The 22,859-nt window shown below is 32.6% G+C and overlaps 1 protein-coding gene and 1 non-coding gene across 4 annotated transcripts in view; one reads left to right on the top strand and one right to left on the bottom strand.

Moving 5' to 3' along the window:
- Nucleotides 1–22,859, bottom strand: part of Itfg1 (integrin alpha FG-GAP repeat containing 1) — a 220,638-nt gene that overhangs the window by 100,707 nt on the left and 97,072 nt on the right. For all 3 annotated transcript variants that reach the window (XR_007343503.1, XM_015488770.2, XM_015488769.2), the window contains exons 8-9: nt 15,846–15,940; nt 13,501–13,673 (exon numbers count right to left, since the gene is read on the bottom strand). Coding sequence is in view for 2 of the 3 variants with exons in the window: in XM_015488770.2 (XP_015344256.1) it covers nt 13,501–13,673; nt 15,846–15,940 (268 nt within the window). In the remaining variant the exon portion in view is untranslated. The remainder of the gene's footprint in view (nt 1–13,500; nt 13,674–15,845; nt 15,941–22,859) is intronic.
- LOC125613005 lies at nt 3,842–3,948 on the top strand. The gene has a single exon (XR_007343519.1). It is a non-coding gene; the product is annotated as a U6 spliceosomal RNA (small nuclear RNA).

Below are 22,859 nucleotides of genomic sequence, written 5' to 3'. Positions count from 1 at the left end.
AATCTAAATTATAGTGGCAGAAGGAGAAGGGAAGGTTATAAAGGGTTAAGAGGGAACTCTGTGTGTGGTGGACATGTTCATTATTTAGATTAGCGGGTATTTTCATAGATGTACATATATGTAAAAATGTATCAACTAACATACATGACACACTCATAAAATGGACAACAGAAAGATGTGCTACAAGCTACCACATGAGCAAACACTGAAAACATTATGGTAAATGAAATAAATAAATATCACATACTGTATAACTGCATTTATATGAAATATCCAGAATAAGTAAAAGTGTATAGACAGAAAGAAAGTAGATTAGTGTTTTCCTAGGGCTAGTGGAAGTGGTTGAAGGAATATTAGGGGACTGGAAAGCGATAAGCTGAGTGAGCATCTTTGTATGATAGTGAAAATGTCCTAAAATTGATTGTGATGATGGATGCACAACTCTGTGAATATACTAAGTCACAGAATTGTATATATACTAAATGGGTGAATTGTATGGTGTGTGAATTATATTTCAATAAGCAAAATTTAAAAAGTTATTATAGAAAGTTTTAACCCATTAAAACTGGAATGTTTAAGTTGTATAACATGTAAAATGCACATATCAAATGCCCCTTCTCTGAACAGGCTGATATTTACACATTTAGTTTGCAGTCTTTTGAGACTGTTTTTAATTTCTCTTCAAAGACCATAAAATCACTGTTGTTTCTCAATACACCACCCCTTGACAAAGTTTAGGTTATTCTAGATTCTTAATGTGCCGTGTGCATCTGTCTTATTTCTCATTAAGAAAGGTAGTTGATGGATCATTTAACTTGAAGTCTGATTGTCTCCCTGGCTGCTCTTAAAGTTGTGTGTCCATTTTAGTCATTTCTACCTTCAGTGGGTTCTGCTTTTCTAGATTGTTCTTAACTTTCTTCCTGTTAATTCCCCAATTTCATTATCCGCCTAGGCTCTCGTAGATGGAAAAGAGCTTCAATTTTCGGAAATGTTTATCTTTCCAGGTAAACCTTAGGAAAGGTAGTTTACATGCAGAAGAGAAACAAATTAAGAAGAAACACAAGTCTATTAGGAATTTAAAACTGAAACAAAAATATCTTTTTTTTTTTTTTTGAATTGCTGCTCTGAATCCATGCTGTCTACTATTGGTAAATGCAGAATACTCAGTCAGCTAAGCTAACATAAAACGTCTACTTTGAAATACTAAAAATTATTGAAGTGTTTTGTAATATAGACTATTGATAATTAGAAATGTTCAGATACGGTTTTAAAATCTGATATTTGGAAAAAAGTTCATTTAAGCTCTGGGCAAAAGCAATATATTTATTCTCCAGTGTGTCGGATATGAGATTCAGTGGGTATACAATAAGTGTTTCATGAATGAAAGAAAGCAAGTAACTTTTGTAAAGCAATGTCAATATATGGAATCTAAGACAGAATGCCTAGAAGTTCCCATCAAATGAATGGTTTGAAAACATTTTGCCATGTTTCCATTTATCTTTATTCAATGATATTCCTTATATTTGTTAATTTGGTGGTCATTACAATATTTTCTTTCTAGGTGTGATACATTTGTGTTTCTTATTGTAAAATATGAAATATAATTGTAATTTTCTTGGTTGGATAAATAAGCACATAAATAAGTAAACAGAATATTCAACTTTTTATTTTTTTTCCAGTCTAGGGATTGAACCCAGGGCTTTGTGCATGGCAGGCACAAGCAATATACCACAAATTATGTACATCAATTTGTGGGTATGCTACAACTCATAAAGTACATAGGCAGAAGGATATGTAAAAGTATTCATAAGATGTTAAGTGAAGAAAGTGGGCCACAAAACAGTATGAATGGCATAATCTTGTGTTACAATGCAAACAAATGTCACATACACACAAACTCATGAACACAATGAGGTAAAGCAGGAATACACAAACATGATTAATGGTGACTGTCTCTTTTGGACAGGTTTTATTTTACTTCTTTTCATTTGTATGCATATTTCTTTAGTATGTTGTAGCCACCAGTTACTCTTACTTCACCTATTTTAATTCACTACATTTTCAGAACTATCTTATAGTTTCCTTATTTGTTATTTGTTGTTTACCGTCTACCTTCCCCAACTTTTGTGTTTTATTCACACTTGTCTACCTAGTACCTGTAGCTTTGTTTCAATAGAACAGGTACTCAGTAGTTTCAAAAGTTAGCAAGTGAGGGTCTGGGGTTGTGGCTCAGCAGTACAGTACTCGCCTAGTACATGCAAGTGTGCTTGTTGATCCTTAACACTTAACACTTGATTGGATAGATTTTTTTTTAAATTTATATGCATTTATTTTATTCTATTCACATTGTACAATTGTTATATAACCTACATATAAATAAATAAAATAAAGGCATTGTGTCCAACTACAACTAAAAATAAATATTAAAAAAAGTAGGTGATTTCATTTGACAGGAAATAAATTCTAATGAAGATATAAAATGTTACATGGAGAAAAATTTGTGGCATATAGATAAATATATATAAATATATAAAATTTTATAGCTCTAAATGTACTTATCAAAGAGGAAAAATTGAGAATTAATAAATTGTTGGAGAGTTGAAAAAAAAGCAGGTAAGTCTTTTTTAAGAAGAAAAATAAACACTAAAGATTAATTTATTTTTAAGCACAGTTATCTGTCTCCTCAATTCCTCTCTTTGTGAGGTGACTGAATATCTTAGTATCAACAACAACAACATGGTGAAGAGGGAGTGTGGCTAATAGGAACTTCATCTACATCCATTGTGGATGGTCAAACATTTCTCTGGGCTGTCTAAGCCCATTGTAGACTTAGACTGCTACAGCAGAAAACATGGAATGTGACCAGTTGATAAGAATGACTTCTATAAAATAATAATCTCAGCACATGTACACACACACACCCACCCACACCCCTTGTGTTCTCCAAGTAAGTTCCCTATAGATCTCTTTACATATTTCAGTGTCATTGTTCACGTTTTTGTGATACCTCTTTGAGCATGCCTTCAGAAGTAATTTACTCTTCTAACATCCTCAGTGATGGTAAATCATTGATACGAGTGGTAGTACGAACTGAAGTGTTAAATGTTAAGGTCGGTTAATAGGTTGTGCTAAAATAATTAATTGGTAAGACATTAGACTGAGGCAGATCCACTGTACTTACTTCCTATTTAAACAAACAGAAATCTAAGTTAGTGTTAAAGGCAAAGGGAACTTAATACCTAGTAAGAATGCACCAACCAAACTAGAACTAGGGACTTTTCTATAGGAATGATCCAAAGACTGCTACTGCTCCACTTTAAACACTCATTTTTTTTTTGGGGGGGGGGGGGCCTTATTTGGACATTCACCCTATAAAATGCTTCTCAGAACCCCTTCATAAAGCTCAGTTACAGCTTGTGGTCTAGAAATTCAATTCATGAATTTCTGTCTGCTCAAATAAAATTTCAATGTGCCTAAATTTATCTTTAAACAGTTGGTTAGAATAGTATTTGTACAAAATCAAAGTACATGTAAAGTAGTAAGATTCATCTCAGTCTTTTTTTTTAAAAAACATTTTTATTAATTGTTGATGGATATTTATTTACTTATTTATTTATATGTGGTACTGAGAATGGAACTCAATGCCTCACACATGTTAGGCAAGCACTCTACCACTGAGCCCTGAGTCTGACTCTTTAACTGAATTATTTTTATGGAGATATAACTCATATACCATAAACATCACCATTTTAAAGCATATAATTTAGTGTTTTTCAGTATATTCATTCCCATATGGAATCCTATCCTGTTTGCAGTCATTCCCCTTATCAGTAATTCTTAAGTGCTTGCTTTAGCAGCACATATACTAAAATTGGAATGATAAGAGAAGATTAACATGGCCCCTGTGCAAGGATGACACGCAAATTTTGTGAAGCGTTCCATATTTTTAATGGATATTAAAATATAAACATTAATGATGAAAAAACAAAACAAAACAAAAAAGCAATTCCCAAAATTTCTAAAATGTTTAAATATTATTGAAGAAATGTTTATTCTACTCAGGAGACACCGCTAAAGGACACTGGATACATATGTATATATTATTTCTAGATAAATATTAGTCATACCACATACAACTTCTATGAATACTCACGAGCTCACAAAAGGTATGAAATCTATGTACCTTAATACTTGTGAGACCCAAGAACTAACCACATTTAAGATTTAATCTTATCTTTTTTGAAATAGGCTGATGACATGCTGAGTTAAGATAATGATGTACCTTAAAAAAGGGCATTAGTCCACCATTGAAAATGCATTAAAATAAGATTAAGTCAGGAATGTAGACATAATCATATATTAAACCCTTTATTAAGCAGAGGACAAAACATTTAGATAATGAACTAAAACTTGGGCTAAAAGGAAAAAAAAGATGTAACAATTAACCCTTGTAAAATATTGAAAATTTTTTCCTTGGCAAGTATTTGTTGGCACTGGATGACCCCCAAGTGACCCAGTTTAAATTTGAAATTCAGCATGCTAAGTTTCTTTTTACCATTAGTCAAAGATGAGATAAAATTCTCTATTTTGAGATAACGATGGCATTAAAACTGCCAAGTAATGGCATACCTATGATAAAGAAAACCTATAGAAAATACCATTAAGAAATTGACATCTATATTAGGATATTCATGCCAACAAATAAGTTGAAGATGTAGGACAAGGAACTATGTTAGGAAATACTGAGTCAAATTTATGTGCCGTGGGAAAAAAGATGAGTAAGTCTGTTTTGAAACCCTACCTTGCAAAAGGAGTTTTCAGGCAGTACCAAGATTCTACCTTTACTTCTTTAGAATTCTATTTCAAAATCTTCAGTATGTGGAAAATGACAATTTATAGCCTATTCTCACTTTGGTATTCTACTTGGTTTCTGATGTTCACTTATAGGAATAAAAGGGAGGGAAGAAACTCTAAAACTCATTAACATTTAAAAAGCTTTGACTAACATAATCAGAGTTTTTTTTTTTTTAAATGCTCATTTTTTCTTTTTGTTATGTTTCTACATGTTCCTGAGAATGTATGAATCTGTTATTCCAATATGTTTAGTGGACAGTGGTTAACCTCAAGAATGAATATTTTCTCAGAATTTGAGAATTCCAGTCCCCACCCCTTGTTATATTCTATTACATTCCTTTGACTGTTTTTGTATTACAAAGGACACTATTTTTAAAATGTCAACTATGGGGCTAAACAAAAATGCTAGTGAGTAAAGACACAATAATAGGTATTTACAAAATGTAGTTATAAAAAATACAGTACATTTTAATTGAGGTGCATCTTATACAGCATAGGTTTTTCAGGAAAGGTAAAAACCATGTATATTCTAGAGTTAATCCATATACACTAATATCCTAAATCTAACTAATGTGTAATGCTTGGCACACTCTAAGAAAATAATATATAACCTGTTATTCATAACTGAAAAAGTACAGTATACTATCTTATACAGCATAGGTTTTTCAGGTAAGGTAAAAACCATGTATATTCTAGAGTTAATCCATATACACTAATATCCTAAATCTAACTAATGTGTAATGCTTGGCATACTCTAAGAAAATAATATATAACCTGTTATTCATAACTGAAAAAGTACAGTAAGAAGGCTAAAAATTGTATTTTCATTATGCAGTCTTTATTTCATATCACAGTAGAGGGAAGATCACACAAATGGACATATATATATTTTAACTTATGAATGACTGAATGTATAAGAGTAATATTGCCATTTTTAGATTAATTTTAAAACCTTATTTATTATTCTTTCCTATATGAAAAATATCTATAATGTTCTAATTTAAAATAATAATAATAGAAATAATAGAGTAGAGCCAGGAGGTCACAGGAAGGGAGGAGGGTAAGGAAAGGGGAGGTACGGAGGAATGAGATTAATCAAATTATGTGCATGTACAAATATGTCATAATGAATCCAACTTTTATATATAATTTTAATGCATCAATGAAAAATATTTAAAAATAGTGATCATCATTTGGTAATGTAATTATAGACATTAAATTTACATTTATTTGTACCTCCTATACTTCTATCATTTGTTAGAAAAATATGTACAATAAAAATACTGTATGGGATTAGGAATGTAGCTCAGTGGTAGAATGTGTGTCACCACACACAAGCCCTGGGTTCAATCTCCAGCACCAAAACAACAATAAACAAAACCCAACCAACTAAACAAAAAAAAATTCTTATTTTTCAAATGAAACTGCATGGGAAATTTATGAGAACATACAAATTATGAGAATAAGAGAATAAAGCAAGATTGGTGAATATAAAATTCACATACTAAAATCAACAGGTTTCTTACATATGAATAATAATCACCAGAAAGTTAATAGAAAAAAATCTCATTATAGTAATAATGATGTCTCTGGGATAACAGGAACATACCTCAATATTGTAAAAGCAATCTATGCTAAGCCTCAGGCTAGCATCATTCTGAATGGAGAAAAATTGAAGGCATTCCCTCTAAAATCTGGAACAAGACAGGGATGCCCTCTCTCTCCACTTCTGTTCAACATAGTTCTCGAAACACTGGCCAGAGCAATTAGACAGATGAAAGAAATTAAAGGCATCAAAATAGGAAAAGAAGAACTTAAATTATCACTATTTGCAGGTGACATGATTCTATAACTAGCAGACCCAAAAGGGTCTACAAAGAAACTATTAGAGCTAATAAATGAATTCAGCAAAGTGGCAGGATATAAAATCAACACGCATAAATCAAAGGCATTCCTGTATATCAGCGACAAATCCTCTGAAATGGAAATGAGGACAACCACTCCATTCACAATAAACTCAGGGGAGGGGAGGGGGGATAGTAGAGGATAGGAAAGGCAGCAGAATACAACAGACACTAGTATGGCAATATGTAAATCAATGGATGTGTCACTGATGTGATTCTGCAATTTGTACACGGGGTAAAAATGGGAGTTCATAACCCACTTGAATCAAAGTGTGAAATATGATATATCAAGAACTATGTAATGTTTTGTACAACCAACAATAAAAAAATTAAAAAAAAAAAAGCTCAAATGAAAGCATCACCAACAGAGTAGGCACTTGGAAGTCATGACATCAGACAATGAAGATAAAATATATAATCTTAAAAAGAACAGAGACTACACAGTGATAATGGTAAGAAACCATGAGCAGAACATTCAAGAAATATGGAATAGCATAAAGAGACCAAATTTCCAAATTGGAAATCAACGATAAAATAAGGAAGAAAAATTCCTGTATCACATGGAGACTGAACAATATGCTACTGAATGAACAATGGGTTACAGAAGACATTAAGAAGGAAATTTAAAAAGTAAGAACACAGACACAACATATAAAAATCTCTGGTACAATATGAAAGCAGTACTAAGAGGGAAAATTCATTACATGGAATTCATTCCTTAAAAGAAGAAAAAGGTAACAAATAAATGACCTCACACTACATCTCAAAGCCCTAGAAAAAGAAGAACAAATCAGCAGCAAAAGCAATAGAAGGCAGGAAATAATTAAAATTAGAACTGAAGTCAATGAAATCGAAACAAAAGAAACAATTGAAAAAATTGAAAAAACAAAAAGTTAGTTGTTTGAGAAAAATAAATGAAATTGACAGACTATTAGCTATGCTAATGAAGAGAAGGAGAGAGAAAACTCAAATTACCAGCATATTGATGAAAAAGGTAATGTCACAAAAAATAGACACTACAGAAATACAGAGGATAATTAGAAATTATCTTGAAAACTTATACTTGAATAAAATAGAAGACATTGAAGGCACTGACAAATTTCTTAAATCATAAGCGATCTGCCCAGATTGAATCAGGAAGATATACACAATTTAAACATACCAATATCAAGTGATGAAACTGAAGACACCATCAGAAGCTTACCAACTAAGAAAAGCCCAGGATGGGATGGTAACAGCCGAGTTCTACAAGATCTTTAAAGAAGAACTAATACCAATACTCTACAATTTATTTCATGAAATAGAAAAAGAGGCAGCACTTCCAAACTCATTCTATGAGGCCAATATCACCCTGATCCCAAAACCAGGCAAAGACACATCAAGGAAAAAAAACGTCAGACCAATATCTCTAATGAACATAGATGCAAAAATTCTCAATAAAAATTCTGGCAAATCAAATACAAAAACATATCAAAAAGATTGTGCACCATGATCAACTGGGAGTCATCTCAGGGATGCAAGATTGGTTCAACATGTGGAAATCAATAAATGTAATAGACATATCAATAGACTCATCACATCAGCAGAATCATATGATCATCTCAACAGATGCAGAAAAAAAGCATTTGACAAAATACAGCAACCTTTCATGTTCAAAACACTAGAAAAACTAGGGAAAACGGGAACATATCTCAATATCGTAAAGGCTATCTATGCGAAGTCTCAGGCCAACATCATTCTAAATGGAGAAAAATTAAAGGCATTCCCTCTAAAAACTGGAACAAGACAGGGATGCCCTCTTTCACCATTTCTATTCAACATAGTTCTTGAAACACTGGCCAGAGCAATTAGACAGATGAAAGAAATTAAAGGGATGTGTATAGGAAAAGAAGAACTGAAATTAGCACTATTTGCTGATGATATGATTCTATACCTAGAAGACCCAAATAGCTCCACCAGAAAACTTCTAGAACTAGTAAATGAATTCAGTAAAGTACCAGGATATAAAATCAACACCCATAAATGAAAAGGAATTTCTTTCTTTCTTTTTTTTTTGGTGGTGCTGGGGATTGAACCCAGTGCCTTGTCCATGCAAGGAAATGAAAAGGAATTTCTGTAAATCAGTGACAAATCCTCTGAGAAGGAAATAAGGAAAACTATCCCATTTACAATGACCTCAAAAAAAAAAAAAAAAGATACTTGGGAATCAAGGAAAGAGGTGAAAGATTTATACAACGAAAACTACAAAATCCTAAAGAAAGAAATTAAAGAAGACCTTTGAAGACGGAAAGATCTACATTGCTCTTGTATAGGCAGAATTAATACTATCAAAATAAGTATACTACCAAAAGCACTATACAGATTTAATGCAATTCTAATCAAAATCCCAATGGCATTCCTCATAGAAACAGAAAAAGCAATCATGGAATTCATCTGGAAAAATAAGAGACCCAGAATAGCTAAAGCAATCCTTAGCAGGAAGAGTGAAGCAGGTGGTATCACTATACCAGACCTTAAACTATACTAGAGAGCAATAGTAACAAAAACAGTATGATATTGGAACCAAAACAGACAGGTAGACCAATGGTACAGAATAGAGGAGACTAACCCACAAAATTACAATTATCTTATATTAGACAAAGGTGCCAAAAACATGCATTGGAGAAAAGATAGCCTCTTCAACAAATAGTGCTGGGAAAACTGGAAATCCATATGCAACAAAATGAAATTAAACCCCTATCTCTCACCATGCACAAAACTCAACTCAAAGTGAATCAAGGACCTTGGAATTAAACCAGAGACTCTGCATCTAATACAAGAAAAAGTAGGTCCTAATCTTCATCATGTGGGATTAGGCCCCAACTTCCTTAATAAGACTCATATTGTGCAAGATTTAAAACCAAGAATCAATAAATTGGATGGAATCAAACTAAAATGTTTCTCTTCAGCAAAAGAAACAATCTGTGAAGTGAACAGAGTCTCCATCCTGGGAGCAAACTTTTACTCCTCACACATCAGATAGAGCACTACTAATCTCTAGGGTATAGAAAATAACTGAAAAAGCTAAGCACCAAAAAATTAAATAACCCACTCACAAATGGGCCCAGGAACTGAACAGACATTTCTCAGAAGAGGATATACAATCAAAAAACAAATATATGAAAAACTGTTCATCATCTCTAACAATTAGAGAAATGAAAATCAAAACTACTCTAAGATTCCATTTCACTTCAGTCAGAATGGTAGCTATTATGAAGACAAACAACAATAAGTGTTGGAGAGGATATGGGGGAAAAGTACACACATACATTGCTGGTGGTGCAGCCAATATGGAAATTGGTGCAGCCAATATGGAAAGCAGTATGGAGATTCCTTGGAAAGCTGGGAATGGAACCACCATTTGACCCAGCTATCCCTCTCCTCGATCTATACCCAAAAAGCTCAAAAACAGCATACTGCAGGGACACAGCCATGTTTATAGCAGCAACAATACACAATTGCTAAACTGTGGAGCCAACAAAGATGCCCTTCCGTGGATGAATGCATAAAAAAATGTGGCATATATACACAATGGAATTTTACTCAGCAATAAAAGAGAATAAAATCATGGCATTTGCAGGTAAATGGATGGCGCTGGACAAGATAATGCTAAGTGAAGTCAGCCAATCCCAAAAAACAAATGCTGAATGTTTTCTCTGATCTAAGGAAGCTGACTCATAGTGGGGTAGGGAGGGGGAGCATGGGAGGAATAGATGAATTCTAGATAGGGCAGAGAGGTGGGAAGGAAAGGGAGGAGGCAGGGGATCAGCAAAGATGGTGAAATGTGATAGACATCATTATCCAAAGTACATGTATGAAGACAAGAATTGGTGTCAACTTATTTTATAAAGAACCAGAGATATGAAATATTGTGCTATATAAGTGTAATAAGAATTGTAATGCATTCCACTGTCATTTATTTTTTTTTTAAAAAAATCAATAAAAAAATCTCAGTTTAATTCTGATCATTTTCCATCTTCTTATATAATGGCCTGAATGTGTCTCACTAATATATTCAAATATAACCTCTGGTTTCTGAATAAATAACACGAAAGTCTACATGCTTGCAAATAATCTCCTGGGCTAAAAAGCAGTTTCAATGAGGAACTGCTGCTATGTCATATAGGGAGAGATGTTTGCTTTGTCCTTTACAAGGCTCACAGAACTTCTGTATTTTGTCTTTCAGCTGCTCCTTTCCTTTTGTCAGAGTAACTAGTCGTCCACACTGTCATTTGTAATCTCTGCAAAAAAAAAAAAATGTGTTCTTTTTGCTTATCCAGCTTTCCCTTCCTTAAAAAATTTTTTCTTACAAAGGAAGGTAAAGGATTTGGACTTTGAAACTTTAGAGTCCTGACTACAAGTTATTACCGGGTACTATTAGCAGTTTTCTGATTTGTCTATTTTCATATTTTAATATAAAGATAATACTACCCTATAAAACTTATACATAATAAAATCACATTAAAATTATAGTTGTTTTCTTCCCAGCACTAAATAATAGGTAATATGCTGTATTTGGCCATTTATTTACTTGATGTTTAAGAGGTTTTAGATATAATCAGACTGCTTCTTTGCTGGTAAGATTTTTTTTTTTTTTAAAGATGCTTCTAGGTTTGGCTATCCAATAAAGCCTACTAGAAGATAAAGTTTGCTGTACAATTTTATCCACTGAATGACAATTTATTAATATCAATAACACTTCTTAAATATACTAACATCCTGGTTGTATCTGATGAAGGTGTAATGGAATAGTAAAATAAATCAGAAGTCATATTCTTAAAATATATGCTCAGAGAATAACAACATGACTATGCATAGAATACAATGGTAAGCAAAGGCAACTGAGCAGCAATGGGACAGCTAGGGTGAAAGAAACCAGAGCTTTTGGTTTGTGGTGAAATAGAGGAAAAACAGGGGATCTCTGACCATGCTTGTTTCTTCCATAAACTGTCATTAGTAAAGATCTTTTAAACGTAACATTATTTTAAAGGTTGTCTTAAGACATATTAGGCCTTTAGATTAAAGTGAAAACAAATAGAAATCCAAACAAATAGAAATCCATCTTCTTAAAGTAATAAAAACCAAAAAACCAAGTTAAACATGGTTTCAAATTTCTGTTATAGTCTTTTTACAGAGGTTATAGGTTTTATTTTCATTTACATAGTTGCTCTCTACCTGATTTTCAAAATCTGTAAAAGGAGATAGACTTCTCTAGATAGCAACACTTCAAATTAGAAACATCAACCCAGCACTAATTATCAGCAATACAGCAGTCTTGAAATCAGTCAAAAATTATAAACTATTTTTTGATTAAAGCAAATTCATGTAAGAAAGAGTTCTAATATATACCATATCTTTTCTATTCCTCATAATCTATACAAATTTCAGGGATATTTATTAATAATATATGTTTCTTTAAAAACTGGATTTCTAGACAATGTTATCTGGTGTTGAAAGCAATAAAAAATGTGATTTTTTTTTCCCTGGAGCACTGTATTACAACAGGAGCTTGGTAGTGAATGTGGAGCTGAGTTAATACTAATTCTGCAGTCATCAAATTAATTAATGCTCAGAACAAACTATAAAGAGATAAATGATGGGAGGCACGAAACAAAAAGAGCCAGGGAACACAACTTATTATAAGATAAATAAAAGAGTAAAGTATAATATCAATAATCATACTGGAATTTTCAATGCCATTGCCAAATAACAAACAATAAGGTGGGCTGGGGTTATAGCTCATGGTAGAGGGCTTGCCTGGATTTGAAGTACCACATATAAATAAATAAAAGGTCCACTGACAACTAAAAAGAAAAAAAAAAAAAAAAGAAACAATAGGTAACACCTATTGCAAAATAATATTACTATGTGCAGAGTATCCTACTAAATGATTTGTTTACTTTTCTTTTACCTCAGTTGTACCAGAAGTAGAATTTTACAGTTGAGGAGTTTAAGTAATCTGTCCAAGGTTACACAGATAGTAAGTAGTTGGACTGATACTGAAACCATGGTAGTTAATCTGCTCTTGACTACCATGGTATTCAGTTTCAAAATATAATTGGGTGGGCTGGGGATGTGACTCAAGTGGTAGCGCACTCTCCTGGCATATGCGGGGTGCTGGGTTCGAATCTCAGCACCACATAAAAATAAAATAAAGATGTTGCGTCCACCGAAAACTAAAAAATAAATATTAAAAAATTCTCTCTCTCTCTCTCAAAAAGAAAAAAAAAGTATTATATGTATATATATATGTGTGTGTGTGTGTGTGTGTGTGTGTGTGTGTGTGTATGTNTCTCCATATATATATATATATATATATATATATATAAATATAAATAAATGGGCAATTTGTAAATTTTTTGGTATCTTTTAAAAAATCAAATTTTATTGAATAAAAACCAGGTTTTTCCTTTAGATTAGATTTAGATTGTCTTAAGACATATTAGTACACAGATATTCACTTTTTGATAAACTAATATAAAGCTAAAAAAAAAATTTTTTTTTTCTTAAAAAAAAAAATGAATCTGTGAAAAAGAATAGGTACTTTAAGTAGCTGGGAAGTTTGGGGACCAAATAAGAAAATAAGAACTGAGCATCATGATCTATACCTACAAGACTATATGTTATTTACGTGCTGTTCAGTTATAAATTGCCATAGTGAAGGTATCTTATAAATATTTCTCAGTTAATTTAATTTCCCTACCTTCCAGATGTGTTCTTTAGTATGGCGAGAGCATCCGGATAGCCATCCATGTTGTAGTCTCCAATATGAAGGGTAATTGGAATTGGTATTTCAGTTGGTCGTTCTTCGTGCACAAATGGTACAAAGCCCCAGAGTGTACCCTTATTGTTGAAATCCTGTAGGACTGGAACCCACTGTAGATTTAGAGAAAAAAATTAGACTTCATAGTTACCTTGGGAAAAAAATTACAATTTGCCAAAGAAATGATCCATAAAAAGTATCCATAAAAAGTTCTGAAGATAAGCATATTTTATTTATCTTTTTCATCTCCATAGTATGGTAGGGTATTATGATTTCTTTTGATGAATAAGTTGTCTCCCTTAGAATTTATCAGTAGTCATCTTTGCTTTTTTCACAAAATCATAGAACCTTGGGATTAAATGGATATCAATACGCATATAGTCATATTACCCAATTTAAAATTAGTGTAAAGCAGAAATAAAACTTTACTTCTTTAAAATACAATGAGTATTTTAAAGAAGTAAAGCAGACTATAACATTATCTAATGCTAGTGAACTTTCAGGAGGCCCAACTTAGGAAGGAAGTTAGAACATGATGAGTCTCCCTTGATCTGCTATGCTTTATTACACAAAGAGGACTAGTTATCACCTCAAGCCAAGCAGCTCACAAGGCTTTCCAAACACCAGCAGGTCTGACAAGCTCTATCTGTAACTGATAGGTACTTCTCAGAAAAAGTAAATGAAGTGACACAAAAATAGATATAAGTTAAATTTTTACTGCATGTCTTTATTTTTATATTGATAATAGAAGAAAAGGTTGATTTCTAAAAGAGTTTAGAATTCCTTTCTCTTCTGAGTACACAGATATTCACTTTTTGATAAACTAATATAAAGCTAAAAGTGGAAATCATGCAATTAAAATTAGAGGTGTGCCCACAATGTGCTGAGAGTATGGATGTTGCCATATAACTTGGAGATAATGTGAACCAAAGTTGGAACAGCTGACTGGAAACGGCAGGACAAACATGCCTACAGAACTTTTTGGTCTTATAAACAGGTGATTCATTTTTATAGTTGCAAGCTAAAGTGTATTAAAAACGGCTTCTTGAAAAGGGTTTAGCAAGTTATGTCATAGGTTTTCTAAAGAAAGTATAACTTGCCAAGGAAAAAGAAAGAAAAAAAATAATGATAAAGACATATTTTCAGAAAGTGAGATTTAAAAAAAAATATTGGTCTGCAGCTTTAATTAGTTTTTACATTTTTCTTCAGGCAAAAAAGTATTATTTTACTTATCATAAGAAGTATTTCCCATTAAAACAATTGTATTATGCTCCAAAAGTAGTTAAGATTTTTCACTTAATGTGGTATACATAATAGTCCAACAAAGAACTGTGACCTTTATGCTCCTTCCTATGTACCGTATTCCTTCCTAAGGAGAAATGACCTTATAATTTGAAAATATTCTCATAGTAATCTGTGATTTGAATATATGCTATAATTACTAGGTTTGTTTTTACCTATGAAACAGTGATGAAGTGTTACTTACCATGTTAACTGATTCAAAACTAAAAAAGTTTTAAGGTAATAAAATATAAAGGTGTAATAGTTAAATGGTTTGAGAATGCTGAGTGAATGATTTGTTTTAATATAAAACGTGATGTTCATAGAGATATAAAAGTCAATGTGGTTTTTTACTGTTTATTACCCTACAAAAGAAAATAAAGCTCATTAATTCTGTTGTCATAACTATCATTCCCATATTAATTCTCCAATATGATTCTCAGATTTCAAACCGTTTACTCACAAGCTATAGGTAAAAAGTCAGCATGACAAAATGAAACAGATCTAGATACCACAGACATAAACAAGGTTAGCTTTGAAAATAGATACGATATTCTATTATTCTTCTACAACATATCTTTATTATAGTGTTTTACCATTTCTTCTGGCATATAAAAATGCTAATAGTTCATTTAATTATAGGATTCAAAATGGGTTTTTTTAATCAGAAATGATTGTAGCAGTGCTTTCTGCTTCAATAAATGAATAAAATGAATTTAAATTTAACATGAGGAAAACAATAACTTAATTTTGTATTTCTCTTTGTTCTGATTCTTCAGATGTCTTTTCTAACCTTTGAAGATTTTTTTTAATATTTATTTTTTTAGTTGAAGTTGGACACAATACCTTTATTTTATTTATTTTTATGTGGTGCTAAGGATCTAACCCAGGGCCTTGTATGTGCTCTCTCCCGCTGAGCCACAATCGCAGCCCCAAGATTTTTATTTTTTAAACACATAACTCTGTTGTGTTAAACAAAACAAAACAAAACAAAACTGATATACCTGTTTTGTTCCAGATCTCAGTAAGTATATTGTGCTTCTCTGGCAGTTTTGATCTTCACAGCCTGGAAGTAAATGATCCATTTGTCCATCTCCATCTGCCAAAAGAAACTTTAAGAGTCCATTAACAGCCACAAAATAAAATGTGTGTGTATGGCAGATTAAAGTTCCTATTTGTTCTAAGTCTCCATCAATCTGGATAAAACCGAAAGAATTAGTTGACATATGGTTTTATAATAAATGTGTCTCAATTAAAATCAAATCACTTGGCCCTTAGTACTTAATATTTGAACTTTGTCTGTTCTAAATCGCAAATTTTTCTGTGGTTAAATGCTTATCCAGGGTTGGAAAAAGGTCTTTTCAGGTTTTAATGTTAAAATCATCAATTTTTAAAAAGTCGCTTTTGATTTATTTATATAATTGTCACTACTGCCACAGAAGAAAAATAAGCAGCATGTCAATAGTAACATATTATTATACATCCTATTGTAAATGTGAGGCTAATCTTTTATACATACTTTTAAGTACCTTTATTTTAAGATGGATTTCAATCAAAGAGCTAAAATGTTTTCAGCACTCTGGCTTCTAAAAAAGCACAAATTTAAAAAAAAATCAACAAAAAAGTAAATGAAGGAAGTACAGGTTTTCTTTATAAGTGTTTTTTAAAAAAATTATTATTATTATTTTTTTGGTGTAGATGGACACAACACAATGCCTTTATTTTTATGTGGTGCTGAGGATTGAACCCGGATCCTGCCCACACTAGGCAAGCGCTCTACTGCTGAGCCACAATCCCAGCCCCTTTATAAGTGTTTTTACAGAGCTGTACATTATTCTACAAACATCTCTAGAGGTGAGAGTATGGAGGAACCTGGATTCAGTTCTTTTTATGCTCATTCCTAAGTACCATATCTTTCCAAAGACAGTCGGTGTATATATATATATATATATATATATATGCCATATATAATTTTGCACAAATAGTATAGTGTACTTTATTTTTTTTGTACCATAAATTTTTGATTTAATATATCTCTAAGATGGTTTCATACTGGTAAATTTATATCTGCCTGATTTACAGTACAGTATTATATTGTATGAATATATTTCAATATAATCAATTTTCTATTATGTGCAAACACTGGGCTATTTGTAATCTTTTGGTAGTCTAAATCTAAAAATGAATAAATTTATATAATCTTTTATACAGTCTTACAAAAGTGAGTATAAATTAGTAACCTTAAAAGTGAGTATAAATTAGCAAAAGTAGTATACATTTCTAAAATGATAATTATTGGTTTGATCATTTATAAAATTCAAATTTTTATTTAATCTCCACAGAAGAATGAGTCTCAAACTTATAGATACCATAAGAACCGAGGAAATCAAAGAACATTAAGTGGGTTACATCTATGGTTATTTGTAGTTTTAAAAATTAAGTAAAAAATAACAAATGTAAAAATATTGCATGTAAAATAATATTTTCATGAAAAATAACTATTTTCCAAAACAAATAGCTTTTGTGAGAAGACTGGAATTGCCTGGCTTCAATATCTGTCTTAACAAAAAATGATATTGAATTTTTACACTGCTTTCACAGGCCACTTATTACAGTATATTGCCACTTATTACAGTATATTGCCACTTATTACAGTATGGTTGATAAATGTGAAAATATGTAGTCTTAATAGCCTTTTCAGAAAACTCTGGATATTATTCATGGTACTACCAAAATGCAACAAGTGATAATTTCTTAAAAGGTTACTTGCAAAGAAGAATCTACAGTAATGCCAATGAAAATTTCCTACTGTTAATTAAAACCCACTCATCTATATTTTAGATCACAAAGCAAGTCTTGGCAAATACTTAAAAAAAATCAGTATAATCCCTTGACTTTTATTAGATCATAATGGAATAAAATTAGAAATCAACAATAAGAAAAGCAATAGAAAGTATATAAACACATGGAGATTGAACAATACAGTTTTAAATAATGAATGGATCATAAAATGAAGTCAGAGGAACAATTTAAAAATTCCTAGATGCAAAGGAGATAGAGATACAACATATTGAATCTCTGGGACAATATGAAGGTGGTTATAAGAGCAAACTTTACATTTCTTTGGGCATACATAAAAAAATCAGAAGATTCCTAGTAAACAACTTGATGCATATCAAAGTCCTAGAAAAACAAGTGCAAACCAATTCTGAAACCAGTAGATGGAAGGAGATAATTGAGATGGGAGCCAAAATTAATGAAATATAGTATGAAAAAATGTTATGGTTTTGATAAGTGTCCCATTAAAAGCTCATGAGTTAGGCAATGCAGGACTGTTCAGAGATAAAACAGGCTATGAGAGCTGTACCTATATGAATGGATTTCTGGGTGGTAACTATAGGCATGTGGGCATGGTTCGAGGAGTAGGTCACTGGGGGCGTGCCACTGGGGATTATACTTTGTCTCTAGCTCCCCCCCACTTTTTACTGACACCAACAGGACAGTTTTCTTCCACCATGTCCTTCTACATGATGTTCTGTGTCACCTTAGGCCCAGAGCAAAGGGGTTGGCCAACCATGTACTAAAACCTCTGAAACTGTGAGCCCCAAATAAACTTTTCTTTCTTTAAGTTGTTTTGTCAGATATCATGGTCACATTAATGAAAAGCTGACTAACACAGGAATTAGTACTAAGAGTGGGAGTCTTTATTATGACTAACCTGACCATGCGATCCAAAAGGTTTTGGAGATGGGTATGGTGGTGAACCCCTGTCATCCCAGCAACTTAGGAGGCTGAGGCAGAAGGATTCCAAGTTTGAGGCTATTATTTATTAAGCAGTTTATTAAGGTCATAAGCAATAGCAAGATTCTCCAAAAAAAAAAAAAAAAAAAAGTTCTTGTAACTGGTTTGTAGAAGAAAACTTAGAATACTGTTTACAGACAACAACACACTGGATGATTCTGGTAGAAGCTCAGAAGACCAGAATGCTAAGAATGTACACAGTAAAGATGACAATGAGTACTCAACTGGGAATTGGACTAGAAGCCATTCATGTTATGTCCTGCCAAGGAACTTGTCTACATTTTGCCCATGCTTGAGACTTCTGTGAGGTTGAAATTAAAAGTGATGGACAAATTAATCTGGTTCAGAAAATTTCAAGGCAGCATAATATTCAAACAGGGCATCTCAGAAATAAGCAACACCACACCCATGGCAGGCTCAAGGGCAAAAAAGCAAAAACTCATTTCAGAGACAACAATGGGAGCACCCTTCTCACACAGGGGTGACTAGGAAGTTGTTCTCTCAAGGTTCATTTCACCTTGCTCAGCTGCTTAAGTACTGAGAAGTCAACTGCAGTCAGGGTCCAAGGGGGCATGGCTACTGCTTGAGCTAGCAGCCGACCTTGAAATCATCCACTTGGTGTTGGTTCTATAGGAATGCAGAATTCTAGAGATAGGGGGTCATGGAGGATTCCAGTGAGATTTCAAATCTAATCACACCAGTGCTTTTTTTTGCCTTGACAACCATCATATTTGATGTATAGAACAGTTTTGCTGGGTGTGGAGGCATATGCCTGGAATCCCAGTAACTAGGGAGCTTTCATGAAGGAGGACTGCAAATTCAAAGCCAGCCTTAGCTACTTAGTGAGACACTCAGCAACTCAGCGAGACACTGTCTCAAAATAAAAAGCAAAAAGGGCTGGGGGCTGGAGCTTGGGCTCAGTGGTAAGGTGTCTGCCTAGCATACATGAGGCACGAGGTTCTATTCTCGGCACCACATATAAAGGTTCACCCACAAGTGAAAAATACATATTAAAAAAAAAAAAGACTTAAAAAAAAAAAGGGGGCTGTGAATATAGCTCAGTGGTAAAGTACCTCTGAGTTTAATCTCCAGAACCAAAAATAAAACAAAAAACCCAACATAGAATATTAAAAAGATATACATGAAATATTGATATTTATTAAAATTATTGTTTGCTATTTCAACAAAAACATTCTTTAGTAAAACTATGTGTCTCATTTTCTTCCTTCTGCTGTGTTTTAATAGTGTAAGTGTAGGTGAGAGAAGAATACAAGGAATACTTGGATAGCTGGTGTTACCTCTTTGATTTGTGCTAAAATGAAAGCAGTTTTAACCGCCATTGACAATATAAATGTCAACACAGTGAAAAAGGCAAAAAATAATTTAGATGTTATGAAAACAGTTTTGATCTTGTGGACTCCCTGAAACAGTTGTAGGGCCTCCCATACAGGCCAATATTTTGGAGCACAGTTTGAAAATTATTGGCAGAGAGGTTGCACCAAGAACTGAACTATTACATGTTTTAATTTTTGCCAGTCTGATCTGTGAAAATGCTATTTTGTGAATTTTAGTTTTTCTATTAATGATAATGTTCGCCTTTCAAATGCCAATTCATAGAAGCCCTTCCCATATTAACAAAAGTATGCTTTTGTCTGTGATGCATTAATATGTTCCCTTCCTCCCCCTCCCCCTCCTTTCTGTTCTGGAGATCAAAGCCAAGGGCACTCTATCTCTGAGCGACATCCTAGCTCTTTTTATTTTAATTTTGAGACATGGTCTCATTAAGGTGCTGAGTATCTCGCACAGTTGAGAAGACTGGCCTCAAACTTGTGATCCTGCTGCCTAGGCCTCCTGAGTTGCTAGGACAATTGTCATGGGCCACTGCGCCCTGCTGATACATTCTTTTATGGTTTCTAAGTTTTGCTTATAACTTATAAAGGCCTACCACACAGTAGTGGTGACTATTAGCCTACCCCCATTCTTTTTGTTCTAGTATGTTTGGGCATTAGTTTTACTTTTAAGCCCCTGAAATTTACTTTCGTATAAAACTTCAGTCATGATCCAATTATAGTTTCTAAAGATAAAAATCTAGTTGTCTCAAACCAAGAACTATTGAATGAAAAAAATTATTTAATACAGTTTTCAGAAAGGGAGGTCAAAATGGTTGGGGATGCATCTCAGTGGTAGAATAGTTGCATGCATATGTGAGGCCCTGGGTATGATCCTCAGCACAACCAAAAAAAAAAAAAAAAAAAAAAAAAACCAAAAAGCAAAAAACAAAAAAACCAGAAAGAAAGAGATTCAATCTTTTGTATTTTGATCTGTAATGAGGAATTCTGAGTTAAATTACAAAAATAAATTAATGATTTTTTTAGTAAGGATATAGCATGACAGCTTAAAGGCAATAAGTCAAAATGTCACCTTTCTCCATCTGGAAAATTTACTCGTTGATGACTATAGAATCCATGAGATATAAATAATAAAGTCATATGATTATTAATGGTAGAAGGTTTTAAACAGAATTCAAAGTTTTCCTTAACTTTCAATAAGTAGGACTTAAGGATGAAAGATTTCTATCTTGAGTTTCTAAATCTCCATTTCTGGCTAAAATAAAACCTGATTATAGGTAGAAATAACAGCTTTCCCGTAACATTTGTCAAGAGACAAAGTAGATATGTTATCACATATAAAACTACATTTTCTGGGCTAGGATTGTGGTTCAGCGATAGAGCACTCGCCTAACGTGTGAGGCCCTGGGTTCGATCCTCAGCACCATATAAAAATAAAAAAATAAAATAAAGATATTAAAAAAAAGACCCCTACATTTTCTTGTGACTCATCATTAATATAAAGCTGGAAATACATGTACTAAATGAAAAAAAGAGTTCCAAACATCCATTTCTTCTTCTACCAGAATATATGAATAATATAATTTTATATTTCTTAGAAGAGCACAGAAATGCACTGAATATGATAAAAATATTTTTATAATAACCAGATTAGATGCTTTTATGAAAACATACAATTTTTAAATAAGCAATGATCAGCATTAAAATAGATGGCATGCATGAAAATACTCAGATTATTGTTTATTTGCTTTAATATGTTTTAAAAAGAACATTATTTATTTTTAATTGATGAAAATGTATATATTTATGGAGTACAATATGTTTTAAAATATGTACCTGTTGTGGAATGGCTAAATTGAGCTTATTAGCATGTCATTACCTCACATACTTAACATGTTTTGTGTTACAAACAATTTAAATCTGTTCTTTTACCAATTTTCCATTATGTAATACATTATTAATTGTAGTCATCATGTTGTGATAAGTTTATATATGTTAATATAATATTAAACTTTGTAACTAGCCTGCTGATAATTTTTCAGATTCAAATGATAAAAAAAACTCTTCCAGCTGGGTATGGTGACACAGGCTTCTAATCCCAGCAGCTTGGGAGGCTGAGGCAAGAGGATCATGAGTTCAAAGCCTTCCTCAGCAACTTAATGAGGCCCTAAGCAAATTAGGGAGACCCTGTCTCTAAATAAAATATAAAAAAAAAGGGGTGGGGATGTGGCTCAGTGGTTGAATGCCCCTGGGTTCAATCGCCAGTACCAAACAACAAAAACAAAAACACTTTTTTTTCTTCTCATTTTAATCACAAAATATGTCAAGATTTAATAATGTCTCCAAGATACTTAACTGCTACTGCTTTTCTGTTTTGCTGAACATATTGATTCTTTCAGAATTTTTTCCCCTCAGAGTTACACAAAGCAAAGTCATGACCTGTTTTACTTACTGTTCTGGCTTTGCTTTCACTTATGTGTGAATAGAGGTAAAAGACTATGTAGTGCTTAGGTGCTAATGGGGTGGAACGAGGCCTGGTTCCAGCCCGAAGTACATGATGGTATAAACCTCTAAACATTGTACATGGCAATAGCTTTGTTTATTTTAGTTTCTGAAGCTGGAAAGGTGAGGAGAGGAAGCTGGACTAGATTATTCTAAAGATTCCTATAATTAAATCTAAAACTCAATAAATAGTATCAAATGTGCTTTCAAATATTCTTTTAGCTTTCCTTATCAAAAAAACTGATTATTCATTGATACACAGATACAATATACTTTTCTATAATATTTATATATCATAAAAAACAAAGGGAATATTTCTATTGATTGGGTTTTAAAATATTTTAATTTATCTTTAAAAGTTAAGCT

Source organism: Marmota marmota, unplaced genomic scaffold, assembly GCF_001458135.2.
Source record: "Marmota marmota marmota unplaced genomic scaffold, marMar, whole genome shotgun sequence".
In the NCBI taxonomy this organism is placed as follows: Eukaryota; Metazoa; Chordata; class Mammalia; order Rodentia; family Sciuridae; genus Marmota; species Marmota marmota.
Note: the sequence above shows the minus strand (reverse complement) of the source record. Positions and strands in the feature narration are given on the sequence as shown.